This window comes from Phalacrocorax carbo, chromosome 1 (assembly GCF_963921805.1).
Source record: "Phalacrocorax carbo chromosome 1, bPhaCar2.1, whole genome shotgun sequence".
Classification (NCBI taxonomy): domain Eukaryota; kingdom Metazoa; phylum Chordata; class Aves; order Suliformes; family Phalacrocoracidae; genus Phalacrocorax; species Phalacrocorax carbo.
In genome coordinates this window covers 119,340,455-119,364,023 of record NC_087513.1, presented here as the reverse complement: position 1 = coordinate 119,364,023, position 23,569 = coordinate 119,340,455, and the positions used below count along the sequence as shown (strand labels likewise).

General features: G+C 39.8%; 1 protein-coding gene across 3 annotated transcripts in view; it reads left to right on the top strand.

Moving 5' to 3' along the window:
* DSCAM (DS cell adhesion molecule) overlaps positions 1-23,569 on the top strand; it is a 394,607-nt gene that overhangs the window by 200,318 nt on the left and 170,720 nt on the right. For all 3 annotated transcript variants that reach the window (XM_064472090.1, XM_064472093.1, XM_064472101.1), the window contains 5 exons: positions 9,675-9,821; positions 15,010-15,288; positions 17,567-17,842; positions 20,351-20,647; positions 21,460-21,735. In XM_064472090.1, coding sequence (XP_064328160.1) covers positions 9,675-9,821; positions 15,010-15,288; positions 17,567-17,842; positions 20,351-20,647; positions 21,460-21,735 — 1,275 coding nt within the window. The remainder of the gene's footprint in view (positions 1-9,674; positions 9,822-15,009; positions 15,289-17,566; positions 17,843-20,350; positions 20,648-21,459; positions 21,736-23,569) is intronic.

The following is a 23,569-nucleotide window of genomic DNA, read 5'->3' as shown; positions in this document are numbered from 1 at the left end:
GAGGGGGCAATAAAATGTGTTCTGATTTGTGTAATTCGTCTAACAGTCTGGTTTTCAGAGCAGCCATTATCCTAGTACCCAAACTTATTCAGAAAATGATAGCACTGCACATATAATAGCACTAATACTTACATGTCTTTCCTTACTCTGCGATTACAGAAACACAAATGAACTCATATTACATTTGAATTTAAAGCAGCTAAAACCATGAATACAGATACCACCAGCTTTCAGGACCTGTTTGATTTCTGAGCATTGCATTCAGGCCTCACCCTGTCTGAATGTGAACGTAACATGGTACCACAACTCTTGTTCCTATGGTAATGCTGTAACTGACTCACCAAATAATCTCTCTCAGTTCAATTTATAAAGGCAAAACTGGAACTTCATTTCCCTCCCCACCCCCCTTTCTGTCTTTTTTTTTCCCTTTCTTTCTTTTTTCCCTTTCTTTCTTTTTTTTTTTTTTCTTAGTTTCTTTCTTTTTTCTTTCTCTTTGTTTCTTTCTCCCTTTCTCATTTTAATTTTATTCACCTCATGGTTCTATATGCAAGAAATAGGAAGGTTTGTTGTCTTAGCATAGTAATATTGCATGCAAAACATCAAGGGAAATCTGGAACCTGTAGCTGTGGCAAAATACCAAGTTATAAGAGACAGTAAACCATTTTGGAATGAAGAAGTAAACACTGTGTTACGTAGACTCCACTAAATGACTTTTCTTTGGAGAGATGCAGAAATACATGGTTGGTCCCTAATATTCCTTAGAGGTATAGGTGTCAAAATAATAGTAATTCTATTTTAACTGGTTTTGTCTTTAAGCTTTTCTACTTTCAAGGATCAAGGGGAAAATATTTCACAACCTTGATCCTTTCCTCTCCTGGCATTTTAGAGAGATGGTGATGATGGTGAAATTGGACCTCCCACACTTTGAGCAGCTCTGACCTCCACTGGCTGAGGGGCAGGGTGACTGGTCAGTAACAGATTTACTTGCATCCCTTGATTCAGACAGAGCTGCCAGCAAAATAAATGTTTCCTGAGGAGGATCCTGAATGAGGTAGAGAAAGTAAGAGGTTAAAGAGTGATTGTGTAAGAAAAAAAATGTCTTGGTTTTGAGCTATCAGTTCTACATAAATTTTGCAAAGTTAAGAATACATCTGTGTTACAAGAGAATTGGAAATATTTATAAACGGCCTCAACTCTTTGCAAAGATAACTTAAGCTATTTTTTTATTGAACTCAAAACAGATTATGTGCCTACATAAAATAGAAAAAATACCTCATGCAAGGCTGCTGGCTTGTTTATAAATTCTGAAATTTATTTTTGGGAAAACAAACAAACACGGAAGGAAAGGGGAAAACTCTGGCTGCTCTGGAACTGAAGAAAATTTCAGACCTGAAAGCTCAGTCTTATGATAGACATACATCTCTGTGAGCTTTGGGGAGACTAGAACAATAGCTTAAATATGGCAGCAGCCTCCTTTGCCTCAGACAACTTCCTACGGCTTTTATGCTTATTTCTTTCTTTGTGTCAGGAAAAAATGGGAACGTCAAAGACCTTAATTCCTCATGAGAAGCATCATATGATGGCGACACTTAGGAAGCTTTGCCACTGAATTTTTCTCCCAGAAATTGAGTCATGCTCATAGTGGCCTCTCCAGTTATCAAAACAAAGACCAGGCCATGTGATGAAAATATGTATTTGGTTCTTCAACGGGTGTGCCTGAAGGGTGGAGGTGGTAACAAAAGGGAGGGCTAATTTTACTGTAATTGATTAAGGAAGTCAATTGCCCTTGGGCTGCAGGGCAGTGCTGTGGCTTCCCTCCTGCTCCTCTTCTCCTGGAATCAGATGCAGGTTGTATCCCAGACAGAAAGGGAGGCAGTGGGTAACACACATCAAAGGTGTAATTTATAGACCCCAGAGCTGAGGGAGTACGAGGATCTAAAAATATCAGTTTTACCCTCTGTAAGGTCTGCTAGCAGGGCCTGTGAGCTTGGCTACATCCCTGGGGGAGGCTGTGCTGCTCAGAGAAGCATAGTCATGTTTTGACCATCTGCACCACCTACTGTGAGCAACACCCCAGGTGTCTCATGTAGGTTGAGTACATTATGTGAGTGGTGTTTGGAAAAGTTAAATCTTTACCTCCCTCTCTCCCTACACGCCTCTCTTTCCTCATCTAATCCTCATCTTTGGTTTGTGTGTCTAAAGCATTCGCAGGACTGTGACTTCAGGGCACGGTTTAAGCATGGCTGCTTCTAGCACATTTTCCATGCCCAGAGCAGCAGATTGTTTTGCTTTGAGAATGATGTTGTAGCAGTGCTGTAAAACTGAGTTATAGGTTACTCTGGCTCTGTGGGGAGGTTTCTCCCCTTACATGCACAGGGCATGCTAGAAACTTGCTTAGCAGAGGCAGTTCTATCTAGCAGAGGTGACAAGTATAGCTGATAAAAGTTTATTTGTTCTATATTATCATTTGGCACATGATTAGAACAGCCATCTGTTCTCTTAATGTCTATCAACCCAATTTAGACTGCAATAACATAATGCCGTTAGATGTGTTTCTAACAAAGTGGAAATCAAATATGATTTTTTAAATCATCTTGAGGATAACATTACCCCTATTTAAAGACTAACAGCATACTCAGGGAAAAAGGCATGATAAAAGAATAATTAATGTTACAGTTTTAAAATATTCTCATTTCCATACAAGAATATTAGGCACTAATTTGACAGGAAAATGTTCACATTTCCTTATGAATTTTACATGAGAACAATTTCACATAGGAAACCTAAACAGAATTATTTTAACTTATTACTCAGACCTGTAAAATTTTATTTTAATCTCTGATATTATACAGTCTAATGGAAAGCATTAAAAACCTTACATAAGAGTGATTTCATAATTGTTAATGTGACCTCTTCTCACTTACAGAAATGAACACATGATTTGCTAATGCAGCTCAACATTAATGAAGTCACTAGGTTATTTAGGGCACTAGTCGGCAGATAGTAAAATGAGGGGTGTGTTTCTAAAATGTCATAGGACTTGGGGCCCTTAGTTCAGGTTGGTCAAGCTTAGGATTCCTCCCCCTCTCCCTGTTCGTTCTCTTCAGGGTCTTACTACTTTGAAATATGTATCTTCGGAACAAGTGGTTTGGTAATATCTCAGATGAAAACATAAAGTTTCAGTTAATGAATGGACTTTAAGGAAACACCTGTCAATAAAGTATGCAAACTGTCCAAATATTGGTGAATGGCAAATGATGATATAGCTTGGTGAGTTGTGTAGGGAGATTGGATTGTGTGATGAAGAGGTCTGAGGTGAACACGGAGTTTTTCATACAGCCAATTCTAGTGTCAAGACAGACAGACAATATCTAGAGAATGGGGGAGATCTGTTCTCTAAGTCCGTGACTCTGAAAAGGAGATCACAATTTTCAATGAATAGCTGAAGCTAGTTAGCAACGATAAGAGGTCTACTGTAATTCCTTGATGTGTAAGTGGAAGAAAAACATGTATGGAAGAGAGGTGACATTTTGCATTCACTATTACCAGAACCATTACTGAACTTATGTGCATGATCCAGACTTGAAAAAGAACTTCAAAAAGTTGTTAAGGTGTTGGGCAAAAACTACAGGAACATTTCAAGACATGAATAATTCACAGTAAATGATCTAGGAAGTTCAATCTGTATAACTAATTAAGGAGAAAGATGGCTTAAAAGGTAATTTCCTCATCTTCTGTAAGTACTTAAATGGGCAGAAGATTTCCAGCTGCAGAGGAAATCTTTAATGAAGGCACAGTAAGATCCAATAGCTGGGGTCAAAGCCAGGTGGACCACAAACAGTACAGTAACTTTCAAAAGTGAGAATAATTAACCATTAAAATAATTTACCCAGGGGTATCACATGCTTTCCACTTACAAGAAATCTTTAATCATGACTAATGTGTTTTTAAAAAAGCTATAGCTTAACTTCCAGATATAGACTTGATGCAGGAGTTAATGGCTGAAGCATGAAATGTGAGAATAAATTACTCTAATGGTCTTTCTGGTCCTTGGATCTATTTTATTTTTTTTTTTCAGCCTCGCAGTGAGGCAAAGTTACGTATTAATGACAGATGGGATGTTGGAGAAAGAATTATGGGTTCCATTCCCTGTTTTTCCAATGACTTGTGTACATTGATCCACGTATCTCAGTAAGCTTCTCTGTAAAACATTTAAATTTTAAATAGTAATATGTTACTATGCTTGCCCACTTTACCAAGGCAAAAGGTAAGGTTTCCTAACATCCTTTGAACTTTTTGAATGAAATACATACTGCAAATATTGGGTCAGGTTTTCAAAGGCACCAAGCATTGAAAGTTGAAAAGATGTAAGCTTTCAATGTCTCTGAAAATCAGATGCCAAAATTATTATAATCAAGTTTTCAAGGCATTAATACAAACACTACTGAAGAGAAAAAATAAATGGGAATTATGAGCTGTATTTTGACAATGTTCTTTTTAATTGTTGTGAAGGAGGCTTCTCTGCCTTCCTCCCTTGAAGCCTGCTAACAGCCAAACAAACAAAAAGCTTCAGTTTATCTGAAAGGATGTGCCATTAAAAAAAAATTCCTTATTTGGCATATTAAATAAGTGAATCAAAAAAATTAGACTTTGTTACAGCAAAGCAAGAGCGATTAAATTAAATGCGCCTCAAGAAGAAAGCACTCTCCTAGATCAGCAGGGCAATAAGAGCTTGTCGATCCCCATCCTGGTGCATTTCTAAACACTTTTTGAAGTACAGAAGGCAGAACACTCAACACTTCGGCTTTGTCACAGCTGACAGCCTGTCGGTTTTAATGAAAATGCTCTCCGTTTAGAAGATGACAGAAATTACATGCATTTCCCCTTTTATTTTTCTGTCATCTTTTCTGTCTCACATTTTTACAGTAGAAGGAGGGGTTGGTTATTAAAGCATTACATAAGTATGCAAAATATATTAGGAAGAAGAGAGGAAAAGGAAAAGCTTTAGCCCTGCGATTATACACAATGTGTGTTGGTGAGAAGCATAAACTGTTGGATAACATCCGATGCGTGGCAACAACTATTTACTTTTAGTTATCTTTAAAGATGGTGAGGCAAAAATCTCTGGATAATGCTTTAAGTGAAGATTTTTATTATATGATTGCCTGGGTAATTTCCAACAGGAAGATTATCTAAGCAGTCCTAGCTCAAGTATGTTCATAACTTCTCTAGAAAATATAGCAAGATAACACTGAACACTTTCTTGGCCCTGCACGGTTTCACAGACCTCTTTTATTAAGTGGCAGGCTTTTAATAAGTGTACCCACTCTCATTAACCCAGATGTGTAACTGCATCTGGGGAAACTTGCTTCCAGGACTGAGGAGGGAAGGCTTCACTTGCAAATATAAGTCAATACTATGACATCTGGAAGTAGCCCACAAATCTATACATATTCCTCAACCTGTCAGTAGCCACTGCACGTTTCCCCAGTTTTGATTCCAGTGCAAGTATCAGCAGCAATAATGTGTACAAGGTAGAAATACTGAGGAAGTGAGTTTTCGGCAGTTTTCAGGGAAGCTCTGAATTTGATCTTCTAACTTAATTTCTGTGGCAGCTGCTTCACGCTTATCCTAAGAGAGACAAACTGAATTATTAATGATGGCCATATCTCAAATATGATGACCATATCTCAAAATTGTGCAGGGGATCTGACAATAGTGAGAGCTTTAGAAAAGCATAGAGAAAGGAACTAATTTTTAAAATTTGGACACATTTGTATGATATTAAATTTGTGCACACTAGTAGTCTCCAACAGTGTGACTCTTTGTGGAAATATAGTTATGTATATTTAGCAAAACTGAAACTGGAGCCCAGTAAAGAAAGCTATAGGAAGCTATTGTACAAGAAACCCATTTCTGCCTCTCAGCTGTTTAGGTTCCACTTGTTTGACACAAATGCACAGCATGCGCAGATTTACTAGAGGGACCAAAGTGGTCATGACCATCCTGTTGCACGTTTTTGTGCATTCCTGGTCCTGTGATGTGATAGCAGCTGGGCAGCATCTCCCCTAACATCTACCCCCACATAGTTTGGTAACAGAGTTACATCCCAGCTTAAAAAGTCTGATCTAAGTCTTGATCAGGCTGTAGAGGACATGTCTGCATGGTGTATGCAGTGCTGGTTCAACAGCCCGGCAACCTTGCCAGCTGAGTGGCATCGCTGTGAGCAAGCACACGTCTGAACTAGCTGTGCTGTCTGAAATACAGAGCTGGTTAATGCTCACACAGCTGGAAACAGAAGAAAGAAGACATTGCCTTTGCTGCATGCCCATCATTAACCCCAAGTAAAGTCCTTAAATGTGATTCCCATCTCCTGAAGCTGTCATTTTATGCTGCCTACAGACTAAGGGAGACAACTGTGCTTTAATTACCTGTAGTCCTTATAACATATTTCTTGGCAAAGGCAGATTTGCTTTATGAATATTTCAGTGGTGCAGAATCTGCATGTGGCACAAAAGTCAAACAGCCCATGGTTTTCACACCAAAATTCTACATATCCCTCTAACCTAGAATTAGGGCTGAAGGTAAACCTCATTAAAGGGTAGAGATGTTGAGTACCTATGTCATGAGGTGATGGGGGAAAATGGGACAAGTGTTATGTCTGAGTAATTGGGGACTGTGAAAGGAAAAGGAAGAAATACTCAGCATAGGACATTACATTTTATCCAGGAGTTACAGTGTGAGAATCAACAACAACAACGAAAACAAAACAGAGCATTCTCTGATGAACAGGAAGTACTTCTGTGTGAATCATTATGAACCTGCCTCCCTAAGAGGTGGTAGGATTCCTCTTGCTGTAACTTTGGAGCTGGGCTGTATGACTCACAGCAGGTAAAGAACATCTGTGACTGTCAAGGGGGTTCACTGGGTGATTGCCTGCACACTTGCACACTATGCTTTCTGGTTGCTAGTAGTTAGCTGTTATCTGCCTGGTATTTGTAGAAAACCTCATTAACCTGTTTGGTCAAGCTAAGCTATTTTGTGATTAGCAAATAAATAACTTACTAATAATTGAGAAGCTAGGTAAAACATATTTTATTGGTTTAACTTATTAACTGCCTATATAATTCCTCCAAATATTGCAACTAATGTGTTAAAATATAAGATGCAAGATAGCTGTGCTATTTTCATGTAATCTTTCAATGTCATATTTCAGACGCCTGGCTGTGAAACTGAAATATTACCTATTCAGTTGCTTTTCCTACTACACTCAACAGTACATTTGTTTATGAGTAATTTGTGTTGAAACACAAGCCTTCTATAGGAAAACAATTACTTCTTCAGAGGCATACTAAGTCAATATGGCCTCTGTATAAGAAGGAACTTACTGGCCTGTAAACCCCCCTAGGCTGGAATATAGCGTTCCTCATGGCTGAGGAGAGTCCTCTTGCCATCCAGTCCTGCCTCCTCCTTCACACCTTCCCTTGCCCAGCTCTTCTCCTTCAGTAGTGGGCAAGTATTTAGCATCTTCTATGCCTCTATTCTGGGGATGTTAATATACATCTTAGTGATGGCACATGTTATTTGAACAAATGAGGTATTTCAGAAGATATGTGGGGTGTGGTTTATGCTTTTCCAAAGTTGTGACCTAACTGCTTCCATGCTTGCACCTTGACTTTCAGGAAAACAGGGTCAGCCAAGGCAAGTCACCAGTGTGGTTATTTTATAATTCAGTATGCATACAAGGATGAGAGAGGCGGGCTGATGTTCCTTGTTCAATATTCTCTTCTCTAAGTGTCAGTCCTGTCCTGTGACATTAAATGGTTGTTAAATTTTGGTGGTATTTTTTCCTATTTCTTCTAGATTGTGGTATAAAAGAGATTGCCCTCTGTAATGATACCATTTCCTTTCTGTCTTTTCTCTGCTGGACTGCTTTCCCACTGATGCATTTGTGAGCAAGCACCCTGACTGCACTTAATTATTAAAAAGTCATTGCTCAAACAGAGCTCTGAAGAAAAGGAAATATTTCTTACTGCATATTACTGAATATTAGTTCATAATGGGTTTCATCTTTGTGTAGTGTCTCCCCTAATTTGTGAGCCAAGTATATTTTATTATACATAGGTACAGGTATGTCTATTGTAAGAGCTACCAGCTACTAGAGAAAAAATATCAGATGTGGAAGAAAAGATATTAAAATTTTCTCCAGTTTAAATTTTTAGGAAAGCCTACATAGCTTAGACTGCAGGATTTTTAAAGGGAAAGAGTGGCCAGGTGAGGACCAAGTTTACAATGCATTCTCACCACATTACTTCCATTTATTGTAATGCAGGAAAAGCTTTCTAGTAAACACATATAATGTATATGTTAACTTTTTTGTGTCCTTGCTTTTAAAACACACATTTATAACAGAACAGTTTCATCTGCGGAGGTGTCAACTGATCAACACTGCACATGTATACATGATATTTTCCACATATTCTAGAGTTAATAATAAAAAATATGTATTAGAAGAGAATTTCAACTATATTATTTTCAATTTGAATGAACACTGGAGAAATGCTGACCATAAACATGTCAGTCTTGTTCAGTTTTAGGGGGCAGTCACTTTGCTGGACCTATGAAATAAACTTTTCTGTGCAGAACTAAAACAAAAAAGAATAATCTGTGGCTATTAAATAACACAGCCTGTGCTGTTTATTTAAGCCCTTCTTTTAGACACCTGTTTACATTGCAATTCTTTAATCACAGACAGCAATATTATAAGAAAAAAAAAGTCCACAGCAGATCAGATAATGTAATAACTCATCTTCTGCCAGTAGCTTGGCAGTGCAAGTACTGGCCTGCAAAGAGCTCAACCCGTCCTGCTGAGGCCTGGAGTGTATTAACCCACAGAAAACATGGGCAGGGTGGGGTGGGACTGTTCCTGACACTCATGCTGTCTAGCTTGCAGCTAGCACAGGTGTGTACAACTTCGCTGGGGTCAGTGGTGTTGGCAACATCAGCAAGGCTGGTTTTGCTGTCCTTGTTTTCCCATCATACCTGAAGCAGGCTGTGGAGCCAGTCTGTGCAGTATGTGGCTTTTATGGCCGGAATCCTTTAGCAGATATGTCCCATATTCTTGGGGTAAAAACCTCCTCCTTTTGTGATTTTCTCTTGCCTTCACTGATCCCTTTAGTTTTAATTTTTATTATCTTTTTTCCCTCAATTTTCTGGTGTACCTGCATAACAAATGCCATTTTTGCTAATATTGTTTTATTAGGCGTGCCGTCCCAGACTGTCTTTCTAGCGTGCACAGCTCTGCTCATGAATTGCCATCATATCTCTCTCAATACTGAGTTAAACTGGATTAAATTCTGCATTTGTTCTTTACCCTGTATTTTATTTCAGATGCCTCTTGGATATTGTTTGTTGATTGTGATATAGACCGTAGCACGTTTCTTTCCTTCATTCCTCCCATTTTCTCTAAATATCCCTACCTTTCTTATAGAATTAATATTGTTATATGCATTTGTAGCGAGTACTTAGAAAACTTAAAACTGGCAGCTTCTAGGCTCTGGCAAAACAACCTTCAGCACCCTCCAGCCTGTGTTGTCCATCCCCCAGTGTGAGCAAGCAGAACACAGTAACAACCTTCAGATATTTTAAAAGCTGTGAATTCTTCTGTCTTTCAGGACCTAGATTTCTCATCACATCCACGGGAGCCTTGTATATTTTAGATGTACAGAATGAAGATGGACTGTACAACTACCGATGTATCACAAGGCACAGATACACTGGAGAAACACGTCAAAGCAACAGTGCAAGACTTTTTGTATCAGGTCGTCCTTTATATATAATGTTAAATTAAGTATTGTATATGCCTCTCTCTGGTGTGCTAAACTGGCAAGGCAGGTTCTTGTGCCCGTATGCACTAACAACCAAGTTGTCTATCAAATGGAATGTAGAAGAGATCAGCTGTGAGCTGCTGCTGCAAAGTAAAATGTTCCATTTTAAAATCCTTTTCTATGTTTTTCACCTCCTATTAGATATTTCCAGGGAGCCTGTAGGGTGCACTGGCATTTAGTGCCGTGATTGTTAGTAGTTTTGGAGTATCTTATAAAAGGACTGTGAGTAGGATTCATCCTATTAAAAGTAGACATGTGCAGTAAAAGTGTCTGGTCACCTTAATTCCCTTTGTAACCAACTGAGAGGAACACTTTTAGGGGTAGTGTTTCTGACCTAGTTCAGCTTCCCACTTTGGGGTGAGATGAATCACCCTATGGTGCCTATTTCTCTGTTAACCATAGCAGGAGCTCAGGACATTTAGCTCAGCTGTAGATATTTCCACTGCAGGAGTCTCAGGTTAGCTGAGGTGCATTTCAGCCTTCCTTTTCATTCATCACACTCCTTCTCTGGGGAAGACAGTGTTTTCCCCTGCTTCCAGGAGGGTTCTCCAGCCTGAAGGGTATGTGACCTGTCCCAGGCCGCCCAGGGTACTGCAGGCAGACAGGAGTGTTAGCTGGGGGCTGTCCATGGGCAAAGCTAAGAGTCCTAGGGCAAATGGCCTTGTGCAGCAGGTAGGAAAACGAGAAGGTAGATGGGGTATTTTAACTTTTCCATGTAATGATAAATCATCTCCTTATTGTTGTGTATGTGATGGACTGTCAGGCTCCACCCACACACCCCCTAAACACTTAGTGCTGTCAACACGCTGCTGCTCCAATCCTACCTTCTCCCCATTTTGTCTCAGTGAGAGGAGATGCTAGTTGTGCGTGAGGTAAGGAGGAGCATACCCCAGGCCTGGGTTTGGAATTGCTTTCAAACATCTCTGTATAGGATTAGTTCTTCTCCATTTCCCCTTCTTCTCACTCATGCTCTGGGTGCCTGTAACTGCACCCTGTGTTTGCATATGAGCAAATCTGCAACTGTATTCCCACATCCACAAAGTTAGCTAAGACTATATCCCAGCCTCTCCCTTCTTTCTCCCTATATCCTTGCCTTACAGAAGACATGCACACCATCTCACTGAAAGCCTCCCAAAGCTTTTTCTCCTTTTCACTGTTACTAAGTTGCCCTAAAGACCCTAATCCTAAAGATCAGTCAGCATATGGTGGCCCTCACAGTATAACCATCAGTGGGGTCATTCTCCTCTTGGCCTTTTCCTCTTATCTTTTGGTCTTTTTGTCAAAAAAAAAAAAACCCAAAAACCTAGTGATTAGGACTCAGCTCTCCACCCTCTGTTTGAGAGCCCTAAGGTGGGCACCGGGTTTTACATTAGTAACATATGTCCTGCCCTCCTCCAAAATAGTCATTGCTGAAGGATTCTGCAGCCCTCTGAACACACAAGTCACTACTAAATATACTAATGATAAAAAAATAGTGTGATTGTTCAGATTAGAATCACTTACCAGTCAGATCCAGGAGTTTCTTCTTTTGGTATATGTCCCCTGTGGGTAAAACTCGTGCCTCTGCTTTTCCCAGCCAGATGAGGAAGTAGTTTTCCTGCACAATAATCTGTCTGCTTTGGTCTTATAAGGATAGGCAGGGTCCTATCCTTCTAGCTGGCTCCATAATATGGTCTGCTTCCGTATGAAATCATGCTAAGGCTGAGCCAGTGGTAACATAAATATAATCAGGCTTGTATCTTGGTTACCACAGGAAAATTTCTAGTTATTTCACTGAACAAAAGGGAGAAAATGAAAGCTTTATCTTATTTGTAACTCAGGACAAGCACCCTAAAAGATCTGCTCTGTCTGGAGTTCCCTTTTCTATTCTCCTCCACAGACCAAATCAAAATAGGAAATTTTACCTGTGTGCAACAGCTGGCTTTTTTAAGTCAATGGGGTTAATTATTCTCTATTAGAGCTATAGTGGGCCCTGATTTCCAGTCCTGTTAGTCTACTGAACAAGCGCTGCAATTATGGGCAGAACATGTCTCTTAATATTTCTCTAACAGGTTTTCTTTTTCTTTACTGGAATTTATATTTTGAAATAGTGAGTCATTTAAGAACTGAGATCAGAGAATCCATGAACATAGTTGTGAAAGGTCTGCTTGCATGACAACTACATTTTTGCCTGCCTTTTACATCCATAATTGTTCTTTCCCTCTTTGGGGATTAAATAGTTTGTAGTGGATATCGCTCATAGTCTCTGGGCCACATTTTTAAGTTTTGTTACTGTTTAAAATAGTGAGAAAGGTAATGTGCATATAATAGCAAATACACAAGTGAATAATCAGTATGCCTATGACCAAAGCAAAGTTGCAAATTACATTTAGAGTAAGAACATCTTGAAATCATGTGGCCTTTCTAAATAAAATTAAAGCCAAGGCCATTAACATGCTAGAGAATATTCCTCTAATGCCCATTATAATGTGCTTTTGCAAAAATAGTTTTGTCCAGCCATGAATCCCAGTTGCCCAGATCTTTACTGTTTTTAACCCACCAAGCTCCAAAAAATCCATGTTTTTTAAAAGTATAATGAGTTTCTTTCTATGTCCTTCAAAGAACCAAAGTAGAATATTTTAGAACAGTATTTTGCCCTAGTATTTCTGTCATTGTCCTTGCTAGAAGTCATTTGCAGCTGACTGTTAAAGCATAGTAAAATAATCATTCAAGAATCCATACCACATATTGGAATTGCGTTATGTTACTTTGCTAGTTGCCTCATTGCAGGTGATTGCAAATGAACCCTAGTTTTTCTTTTGCGATTTTCTTTTCCTTTTTTTTTTCCCTTAACTGGAATATATGCAATGTTGGAGTTCTAAATAGGAGTCTGTTCCATGGACTTCCCAAAGAGATGTTTTTACTGTCCATTTGAATATATAAGTACAGAGTACAAGAAACAGGACACTGGAATCGTATTTTGTGTATCCCTGAATATATTTTAAATGCCTCCTCTATAAAAATGAGCTCAAGGCTTCTCAAATACCTAGGGAAATCCCAGTTTAGCTGATCCATGGATGGGACTCCAGGCTGCCAAGGCTTAGTTTGAGAAGAGAAAAAGTAAAGCGAAGTGAACCTGGGATAGAGGACAAAGGGACTGGTGTGCTTTTCTTGAAGGGTTAGAAATGGTAGCTGCAGAAGTGGGATGTGCCTCCCATGGCATCTGTCTTTTGACGTGAAAAACATACAGAGAGGATATGAAGCTACTGTGAGTTTTGAGTAGGAATGCACAGAAAATACCTTTAAAAGTCAGTTCTACCTTTGTATTATTTAATTATTGTTTTCAATTGAAGAATTGATTTTGTGTAGATGTAACCTTCCTAAGAGCCAGAGCTGTAATTTCTTGTATACTTACATTTTTACTGAGCTAATTCCTCAAGCTGCACAAAAGAAGCTGCACTGAAGACATAGATGCCTGATGACCCTAAAGGCGAGAAAGGAGCTGGCTAATCAATTAGTCAAATTGACTTTGGCCTTCCCAATAACATCCTGGCAGATAGTTCTTTCACTAAGCCAGACATAAACAGCATGGCAAGCTCAAAAATATATCCCATCTTGATGCCAAATACAGACCTTGAGGCTACGCATGCATGCAAAATCATTTGTTTAACTACTGGCTGGTATGTTTCTAAAGAGACAGACAGTAGGTTGCTGTAAACTGAATGTGGTTTGGCCTTCAGTAGCTCAACTTTTTGCTGGCACCTGGAGAGCAGAAAAACCTCTGTGGTCATCTTTCATTGAACTTGGCATTTAGGGTTTTATCTAGATATTCACATAAAATGTAGCCCATTTTTTTTTACCATCACAATTTTAGTTTCTGGATTGATAGTGTAACTTGCAGAACGCCTGTAGCTATTCGCTTTCAAGTGTACCCTCCCAGGTGTGGCTGCAGTTCATAAAGATACATCTAAGATAGTTTTAAAATAACTAGCTCAGGTGCTGATTACACTGTCTCTTGAGTAGCTTGAATTCAGCATGAACTGCTTCTTTAACCTCTCCAGCTCCTAACAAGAACCTGTTGCAGCTGCCCTGTGAGCAGTACCTGAGCTAGCTTAGTCAAAGACCGCTTGAAAAAGTCAAAATGGTTGCAATCACACCTACTCCCAGGAAACTATGATGTAGATATACCCAAAAAGAAATCAGTGTGTCATATAGGAGTGGAAGGAGTTCATAAGCATGTGGAGTTTCTTTGTGAGACAGAAGTCTTAGCAAAGTGGGTGCATGTGATGAGAAAATACTTAGCTGAATATTTGTTGATTTATTGTTCAGCATTCATGTTGCAATAGTTCCAGGATAGGCTTACATCATGCTGTGTGCTGCACAAAACTGTAAATCATGTCAGCCTCTTCCTCCAAATGTTTTCAAACTTAAAAAGCCCAAATCACAAACGGAGCACTATTTCTGGTGGGGTACATGCACCTCTGGTGAAGGCACTCTGCCAGACTTCTGAGAGATACATAAATATATGCCAGGTGCTACACAAGTGTGTTGATCTGAGAGCTGCTTTTCTCAGTAAGTTGAGCACAGAAAGTTGGAGTATTAAGTTGTATGTTGGTCTTGTCACGTTAAGATCTTTTTCCAGAGAAGAAGAAAAGGCTTGCCTGTCAGTTAGGCTGCAGATAGAAATTCCTGTGTCTTTGCCCATTTCTTTCCTGACAAGGGAATAAATTACGCCTGTAATTCAAAGCCTTCAGACCACCGAGAAGCAGGGAGAATGTGTTAGCTTCATTCTAGTTGAACAATGTAGGGATAACAGTAATAACAGTTAAGGCAACACATTTCTGCCTCTCCATTCCTCTGATAGGGGACATGAAGGATGACCAGAGAAATGGTTGCCACCTGGAAAAAATCCAGTGAGAGGGTCTCCAAGTAGTCATGAGGTGCTTCAGTACTACATGCTGCTGGATTCCAGCCACCGCTATTGAGATACTACAGACTGACGGCTGGATCACAGTAGCAAACTGTAGTACATAAAACACTGGACTAGAGAGTCAAAAAATGCAGGAGGAAAAATATTGGCATATTGCTTAATGAGTGAAAGAATTTTAATGCTTCCATTGAACACTGCTGTTTGTATTTTCAGATCCAGCGAATTCAGCTCCATCTATTCTAGATGGGTTTGACCACCGTAAAGCCATGGCAGGACAGCGAGTGGAGCTGCCTTGCAAAGCATCAGGGCACCCCGCACCAAAGTATCGTTGGCTGAAGGACAACATTCCCTGGGAGCCTGACAGCAGGTTTCGGCAGACAGTCACAGGTCTGCTGATCGAGAACACGCGTCCCTCAGACTCAGGCAACTACGTCTGCGAGGTGTGGAACAACTATGGGACTGCTGAGATGATAGGGCGACTGTATGTAAAACGTAAGTCCTGGGCCGAGTTAAGTTCTCGGGCCACTTCTTGCCTGGGTGTTTGCATCAGGGAAGATGTTGCCATATCTTGCTGTACCTTCTGTTTTGTTACTTTACCTTAGCAGTGCTTAAACTTCTCAGAGTTGTGGAACAACAGCAAGTAGGCTCTGTGGAGATGAGTTGGTTGGACAATTGAGAGATCAGAAGTGCAAATAGATGCCATTTATAACGTAGCTATATAATTTATCACATGGAGGGTATGTAATTTAGAAGCTTGAATTGGATGCTTAAAAAGAAATTGCAAATGTTCTCATGAATAAAGCTGCCAAACTCTCATTGCCATGACTCATGCTGTTCAGTAATATTGAATACTCATACCTCCCCTCAGCTGAGTATTCATGTGTGAATATTCTCAATGTTTCACAAATTCTACAAAGATAATTATTACTCAGAATCATTGCACTGGAAAAGTGTTATTCTTCTATTGTTAAAAAAGAATTATTTCCTGGAATAGAAATAACGCTTTGTGAACTAACATTTCCACCTATACAGCATGACTAGCAAACTGAGAAGGGAGAGGTCTGTGAACAGTTCAGGCCATAACAATGTCTTCACAAGTAATAACACATAATGTATTTGGGCAAAATAAAACTGAGATCAAAGATCAGTAATTTGTGAATTATAACAGGGGAGCTTTGCTGCTAAATGTATTGATAAATATTAGTTTAATACAGTCTGCATTGTATGATACAAAGTCAAAACTTCCAGAGACATGACATAATGGTATCACTAGTGATATCGAAAGTATCCCCAGTGCCTGGTGATACATGATACATTTTACTTATGGACTCAGTGGTCAGTAGCCAGCAGATATCTTCTGGATCAGGTTTGGGAGGAAGCAACAGCTGGGTGAAGGAGTTTTACCCTCCACTGCAATGGAGGATGTGGTTAGCATTCTTGCATCATCACAGCTCTGAGATGGTGGTTGTGCACTTGAGTGTGTCTATTTTGTTTAATGGGTCATTGACAGTTTTGAGATTTTGTGGTCATTTGGATAGGAAACATGGAGACATTCGATGACTTGTAACATGCATATGAGCATAGATTAACTGTTGCTCTGGATCACTGCAAAGGAAAGGTCTGTTACAGATGTCCGTGGTCCAGAATGACTAAGGCCACTGACCTGTGTGGTTTTTTCCAGGCCTTTGTCCCCAGTGGGCCACTAAAGATTTATTCCATATGTTTTACAAAATATTCTGTAAACTGAATGAGTTAGCTGAGGAAATTTTTATGGTTAAGCATGTGTATGCAAGTGTGCATATGCATGTATGCAGGCTGATAACAAATAAGTAGGTTGATATGTATTTAGTATCAGAGATAGTATTACTGTTAATAGTAGTCCCTTATCTTTATTAGGAAGTCAAATCAAAATACGCAAAGCATGAGATGAGAGCTGCGTTCAGTAATGATGATAACTGTTAGGTGGTAGGATAAAGATTGTTATCCTTGCATTTATGTTTATGACTTTTCTTCAACACTGTTCATCCTCTATTTTTATTATATAAAAACTTGCATTACCTATGGCGTACTGCTTTGTAACAATAATACTGTAGTCTTCCCATGTTGAAGAAGAAAACTTAGTGATCCCACACACAGAAACACTTACATGTGGACAGATACTACAGAGGTCTATGCATGCATCTATATTAACATTTTATTGTGGATCTTCCACTCTTAAAAGTTAATCTCCTGGTTATTGATATTTACTGAACTTGTTCACATGAGGGAGTGGTTTTGGAATATGTGAACTGGGTTCCTTCTGCAGGAAATTAAACCAGAAGATAAGCTTCAGGAGTGCACCTAATTCCTCATTTCAAATGTCCACGCTGAACATCTGAAGTAACAACCGAAGTAACAACTGAAGTAACATCCTCCCCTCCCAAAACTTGTGTAGGGCCACTGTTAGGCCCTCAGCACCAATGGTGTTACTCAGTAGATTTGCTCATACTGTTCATTTAGGCATGGTCTAGAGGATAATATCACATGTTAAGTAGGTTATCCCTATACATCTATGTTTTGTGTCATGGATGTTGGTGGCCAAAATGCTTGTTTAGAGCAGAGTCATCTGGTTTTTGTTTGTGGGTTGCTTTTATTTTCAGAAGGGTATGGCTGTGAGTTTTATTGTTGTCCTTAATTGAGAATTAATTTGTTACTTGCATATAAATGCACGCACATACTTAATGTTCTCTATTTCCCTTTCCCTCTCCCTTATTTTGATTTAAATCTTCAGAACCACTAAAAGCCACAATTAGCCCACGGAAAGTCAAAAGCAGTGTTGGTAGTCAAGTGTCCTTGTCCTGCAGTGTGACGGGAACTGAAGACCAGGAGCTGTCCTGGTACCGTAATGGTGAAATCATCAACCCTGGTAACAATGTCCGGATCACTGGTGTCAACCGGGAGAACCTTATTATGGATGGCATGGCCAAGAGTGATGGTGGAGCTTACCAGTGCTTTGTGCGCAAGGACAAGATGTCTGCTCAAGACTATGTTCAGGTGGTACTAGAAGGTCAGTCACTACCTGTTTAGCGATTCTGGTTTCCATAATATATATTTCATCTTTAGTGTCATTGTTGTAAAATGACAGTGGACCCTAGACAGGAGAAGTGGGTACTTATGAACTTTCAGAGGTGTTTATTGTGCCCCACTCTGAGCAAAAACTAATGAAATGAGAAAATTGATCTGAAAACAAAAGTCCCTCCTGAGTCCTTCAAGTCTCTTTTTTTTTTTTTTGATGGTGGGTGGTGGTGGCAGTGCTGATTTTTGACATTAGCTTTCAGCAGGACATGAGAGAAAAGGTCTCTATTCAACTCCTTCTGGCATGGCTTTTCTTGCTGGGTGTATTGGCTGAAGGCTTGGACATCATCTTAACTAATTGCCACAATGTTCCACATGATAATCAAATGAGGAAAGTAATCAATTTGTACAGAGCCAGTTCACTAATGAGGCTGTAGTGCAGTCATAGCATGGACACTATTTTTAGACCCTTTATAGAAAAAGAAGAGATTACCTGCCTGGACTGAGTTACCTCGGCAACCATCTCCCATGACTAAGAAAGCCTAAAAAGCATATTGATAATCTATCATGATGTCGAGAGAGTGCAGGTTATCAGAGAGCAACAGCAGGAAAGATTTCAAAGATGCTCAGGTCTCACTGGGAAAATAATGTCCGCTTTCATCTCCAAAAACAGCCTGTCACTTGTATTAAAAAAAAGAGAAGGGGTGGTGGCAGAGGTACATAGTGTGCATACTCACAGATTTATTGGTCTTGTGTCAACTTTCTTTCAGAATAAAAAAAGCTTTTTTTTTTGTTGCTGCTGCTTTGTTTTCTGAGGGATGACAGTATCTAATACACAGAAAAGGAAAGGAAGAGAGTTACAGGTGAAAATAAATAAGTAAATTAGAACTCTGTCACACAATCAATGGGACAGAAACAAAAGGGAGAGGTGGGAAGAGGAGAAAATTATGACATGTAATTAAATCAAATCCAATGCTGCTCCAGAGATGCTGAGGTCTTTCAGCAGCCTGAGAGTGACAGTGCCTTATGTTTTTGATTATGGAGCAAGCAGGAGAATTCTGCAGCCCTTTTTTTTTTAAATTCTGCTATGACTCAGCGTGTTTTGTTGGGAGTCTTGCATACACCGTGCCAGTTCCTTCCGTTTCCTGGGTGAGGTTGCACTGAAATTGCAGTGTAAGAATTGTGATTTCCAGGGAAGTCACCACGGTTCAAGTCTCCCAGACGTAGGGGTAACACATAGGAGTGTACATAAAGAGGCAGTATATAGTGTGCACAAACACATAGTGCATCACACAGATCATGAGACTTGTCTGTCATGTCCTGACACCCTCTGTCCTGTGCAACACTGAAAGGAGTTTTCCTTAAAGGGCTTCATGTACAGGGTGAGTTTTCTAGTGGTTTTGGCCCCTTTCTAGGTAATGAGGCACCTTTTCCTTCTGTTTCTCACAGGCACTAATACAGTAGGAACACTGAAGTTAGTTAGCTTACTTGCCACTTGGCTCTTTAAAAGCAGACAGTAGCCTACAGCACTGTTGCCTGAACTTCGGACTGGCTTGCTTCCCGTGTTCTGCATACTGCTCTTGATGTGTGGCCTTTTGCTCCCAATTACACTGAAATTCCTTCTAGATACCGCTTTGAAAATACAATTTTCAAAGGAGAATAAACATGCATTGCATGATCTCAGAAAGAACTTCCTAACTAATAGCAGAGTGTTGGCACTCCTAAATGTTACCCCACTGAACTCTCTGGATAGGTGGTTATTTGATCCTGCTCCCTACTTACAATCTCAAAGTTTCTGTCTCCATCCATTCTCTTTGTTCACTTGCCTGGTAGAGGCTGAGTAAATTGTGGCACAGATCACAAGACAAAGCATTTGAACACTCTTATTTCAGAGGAATATTTATCTGTAACACAAAATGACCACAGAAAGGAATTGGCATCACTGCTGTTACTGGCAATCTGTATTCAGAAAAGCTTAACTTAATAATTTTCTAAATGGGATCTTGTGGGTCAGGACTAAACTGCGTTGGCACAGCTGTGTGGAATTAGTCTATGCAAGTTATGCCTGACTCTTGCCAATAGGATTCATCCTTAGCTTTCTAAGGAGCTGGAATCTACCAGGACAAGAATTCCAAATGTGTTGAGGTTTTGCTGTATGTCTTTTGTGATGAACTGTGTATGGCTTTAACGCTTTTCTGCAAGAACCTGGTGGTTCATACGAGCTGTGCAGAGTCCTGGTCCATTTATTCAAGTGCTTTTCCTTCAGCAGAGTCAGTACCAGGTTTCTCAGAAGATGAAAAAGAAAACTGCAGTAATCAAAGAATCATTTCAGTACTACCAAATTTGTTTCCTTCTCTCAGTAATTAGAGTTACATACTGAAACACAATTGTTTGCATTGCTTCTAAAAAAGATCTTGGCTCATGTGATAGGCTCCAGGATAGAGGGAACAAGATTTACACCACGTAAGTACTATTCTTTTGCATTTCTTTCCCTTGGCAGATGGAACTCCCAAAATAATTTCTGCCTTCAGTGAGAAAGTGGTGAGTCCGGGAGAGCCAGTCTCCCTTATGTGCAACGTGAAGGGGACTCCTCTGCCTACGATCACTTGGACACTGGACGAAGATCCCATTGTGAAGGACGGCAGTCATCGTATCAGCCAGATTATCACCTCCGAAGGCAACGTGGTCAGTTACCTGAATATCTCTAACGCTCAGGTCCGAGATGGTGGAGTTTATCGCTGTACTGCCAACAACTCTGCTGGAGTCGTCCTGTACCAGGCTCGAATAAACGTAAGAGGTGCTTGTCAAATCAGCTCCTCAAAAAAACACACATAACTCATTGTAGTGGAGAAGACTGTTGCATGTGATGAAATGAGTCTTGGAATGCCAAAACCAACTTACTGTTTTTCCTCTCCTTTTCTTCCCCCTCCTCTTTTCCCACCCTGCCTCTCCAGACCCATCTAGAAAGTGTATGGTAATGATTAAATGTTGGAAGAACCCTTTGGCTTGTGTTCTGTAGTCTATTTTTCCTATACTCATCTCTATTACTTCACAGTTTCTTTACTTCAGACCTGCTGTGCATGAGGTTTTTTTTCTTTTCCTTTCCTCCTTTACTTGTCCCACATTCATGGTAATTATTCATGTATACAGTACTTTAGCTTGCATTTCTAGCTCCACATGGCATAATACCCATCCTCATGGTATTATACTTTATATACATCAAAAAAAGTGCTAACTTTTTCAGTATTCTCATGTGTAACAGGATTCTGGCTTTGTATCAGTTTTAGTGTTTCACATTAATTAAATCATCCTCAGCCTTTTAATTTGCCATGCAGCAAAGATTTTATCAGACAAGTGTTGGATAACGCAGACTTATACCCCCACATAATTAGTATGTATGCTGGAGGGTGAGGAAAAAACTAGAGCATATAAAGATTAGGGAAACTGCTTAAATAGCTCTTAAAAGCAAAAACTGTCAAATGCCAAGAAGTGTGCAAGCCGCATCTGTAAAGGTCGTTAACATTTGTACACACAGAAAAATTATGTGCATGTTTCCTCAAACAAATGTGCCTTTAAATTGTTTTCAAGAGTTTCTTTTTACCTTTCTAGGGCCAGCAAGCATTCGACCAATGAAGAACATCACAGCAATAGCTGGACGGGACACCTACATCCACTGCCGCGTGATCGGCTACCCGTATTACTCCATCAAGTGGTACAAGAACTCCAACCTGCTACCATTTAACCATCGCCAAGTGGCATTTGAGAACAATGGGACACTGAAGCTTTCAGATGTGCAGAAGGAAGTAGACGAGGGTGAATACACGTGCAACGTCCTTGTTCAACCCCAGCTGTCCACCAGCCAGAGTGTGCACGTGACAGTAAAAGGTGAGGTCAACTCAGAAAACTAGAGCCAAGCTAACGGCTGTTTCTTCTACAGAAACACAGAATTGCACGCACAGGATTTTGCTGGCAGTTGGATAATGAGCACTTAAGAAGGCTAATCCAGATTTGTGTTTATTTTTAACAATGACATAGACGCTAATCAGTCACTGTGTCTCGTTCTCTCTTGACTTTTAACCTCCTTCATTCAACTCGCGAAGTATTGCTTTCTAAGTGGAAGCCTTGCAAAAGCAAGATTTCTATGAGCAGTTTTCACTACAACAATGCAGTAGATTAATGTTTTGTCACCTGAGTTTCACTGATGACTCTCTCTCTGCTGGATGACAAAGTTCACATTTTCATTAACCAGTGACTTTCCAGCTTTTTAAAAAAAGGATGAGAATATTAATGTACGTATTTCTGCCAATAGGTAGAGATGAGAACTAAAACCATTAACCTTGCTTTTCTCTTATTGAGTGTACTTTTCTGAGTGTTCTTGATGCTTCAAAAGGTAGCACTGTAAACAAATGTGACTTGAAATTCTAATAGGAAGCTTAAAATCTATGCAGATAGTCCCAAACAAGGATGTTCAGAGGGACCTGAAAGACTTTGGCAATAGGTGAGAATAGGAAATTGTTAGCATTGTGTTCTGGCTGTTCTGATTTTGGCAATGTTCAGACCTATTCACAAGGACACAAAAGACAGAAAACCTGATTGCAGTAGCACCTAGTTTTGAGCAATGGGGCCACTAAATAGTGCACTTCATGTGAACCTGTAGGAAGAATTGAGGTATAATTTCACTGTTCCTGAAATTCTTAGAAACCTTTCCTGGTCCTTTGGTTTTTTTTCCTTTTTTGTGGGGGCGGGGTGGGGGGGGGATGGAGAGAAAGGAAGGAAGGTTGATTTCTATATTTGTTCTCAGATAAGATACAGAGGAGAACACTAAGGTAAAATGACTTTGTGACAGACATATGATCTTTTAACTCCTTTCTGTTCTAATTGTTTAACCCTATCTTGTTTTCAGTCTGGAGTGATGTAATTGCTAATTATTTCAAGAGGTTAGGGGATTATCTTTAAGCCACTAGCAATTTGGACTCTGAAAGGCATGACATCTCGTACACCTGAGACCATCAAGGGCACTGGTCACACACTGTGGCATAATAAGCTAATTTCACCATTTCTTTTCATGTATGTGGTACATTGCTTGACTTTACAGTAATATCTCAGATCTGTTGAAGCAGTTTAGGAACTGAACACCAAATTAGTAATTGTGTTGCTGTTGCAGTAACAGTTCACCATGTTAAATCTGATGGGCAATGCTGCCTCTTAAATGACACCATTCTTCAAATGACTATCAAAATGAATTTAGCCAGAGAAAAAATCCAGCAGTCTGTCTTTACAGCTCGGGCATTTAGATCATGTTAGCTGGTACCTCAGAAGCAATACTGTTTTTTCTCCCATTAGGTTGCAATTTCAAATTTGACAATTCCTCCCTCAGAAAGCAGCTGAATCAATTTTGACTGAACTGTAGCTTTCCTCAATGATTTGACTTCCTTGAAGGTACTCAACCATATTTCTGGATATTCAGCTGTCTGGGCCACTGGCTGGTCAGAAATCTCAGTGACTGCATGTACTCTGAATAACTTGCATAAACATGTGACACGTTTGAAGAGTGCCAGTGGGCTGCCCTGCCCTGCACCTGTGATACAGCCTCCTCCTGCGTGTGCTCCTTAAGGCAGATGTATTGGAGCAGCGCAAGTTGCAGTGTGAAAAGTGATCCATGGCACATGCAAAGCAGACCTGTCAGTGTGGCTCATACCTATTGACCTGGAGTTGCCAT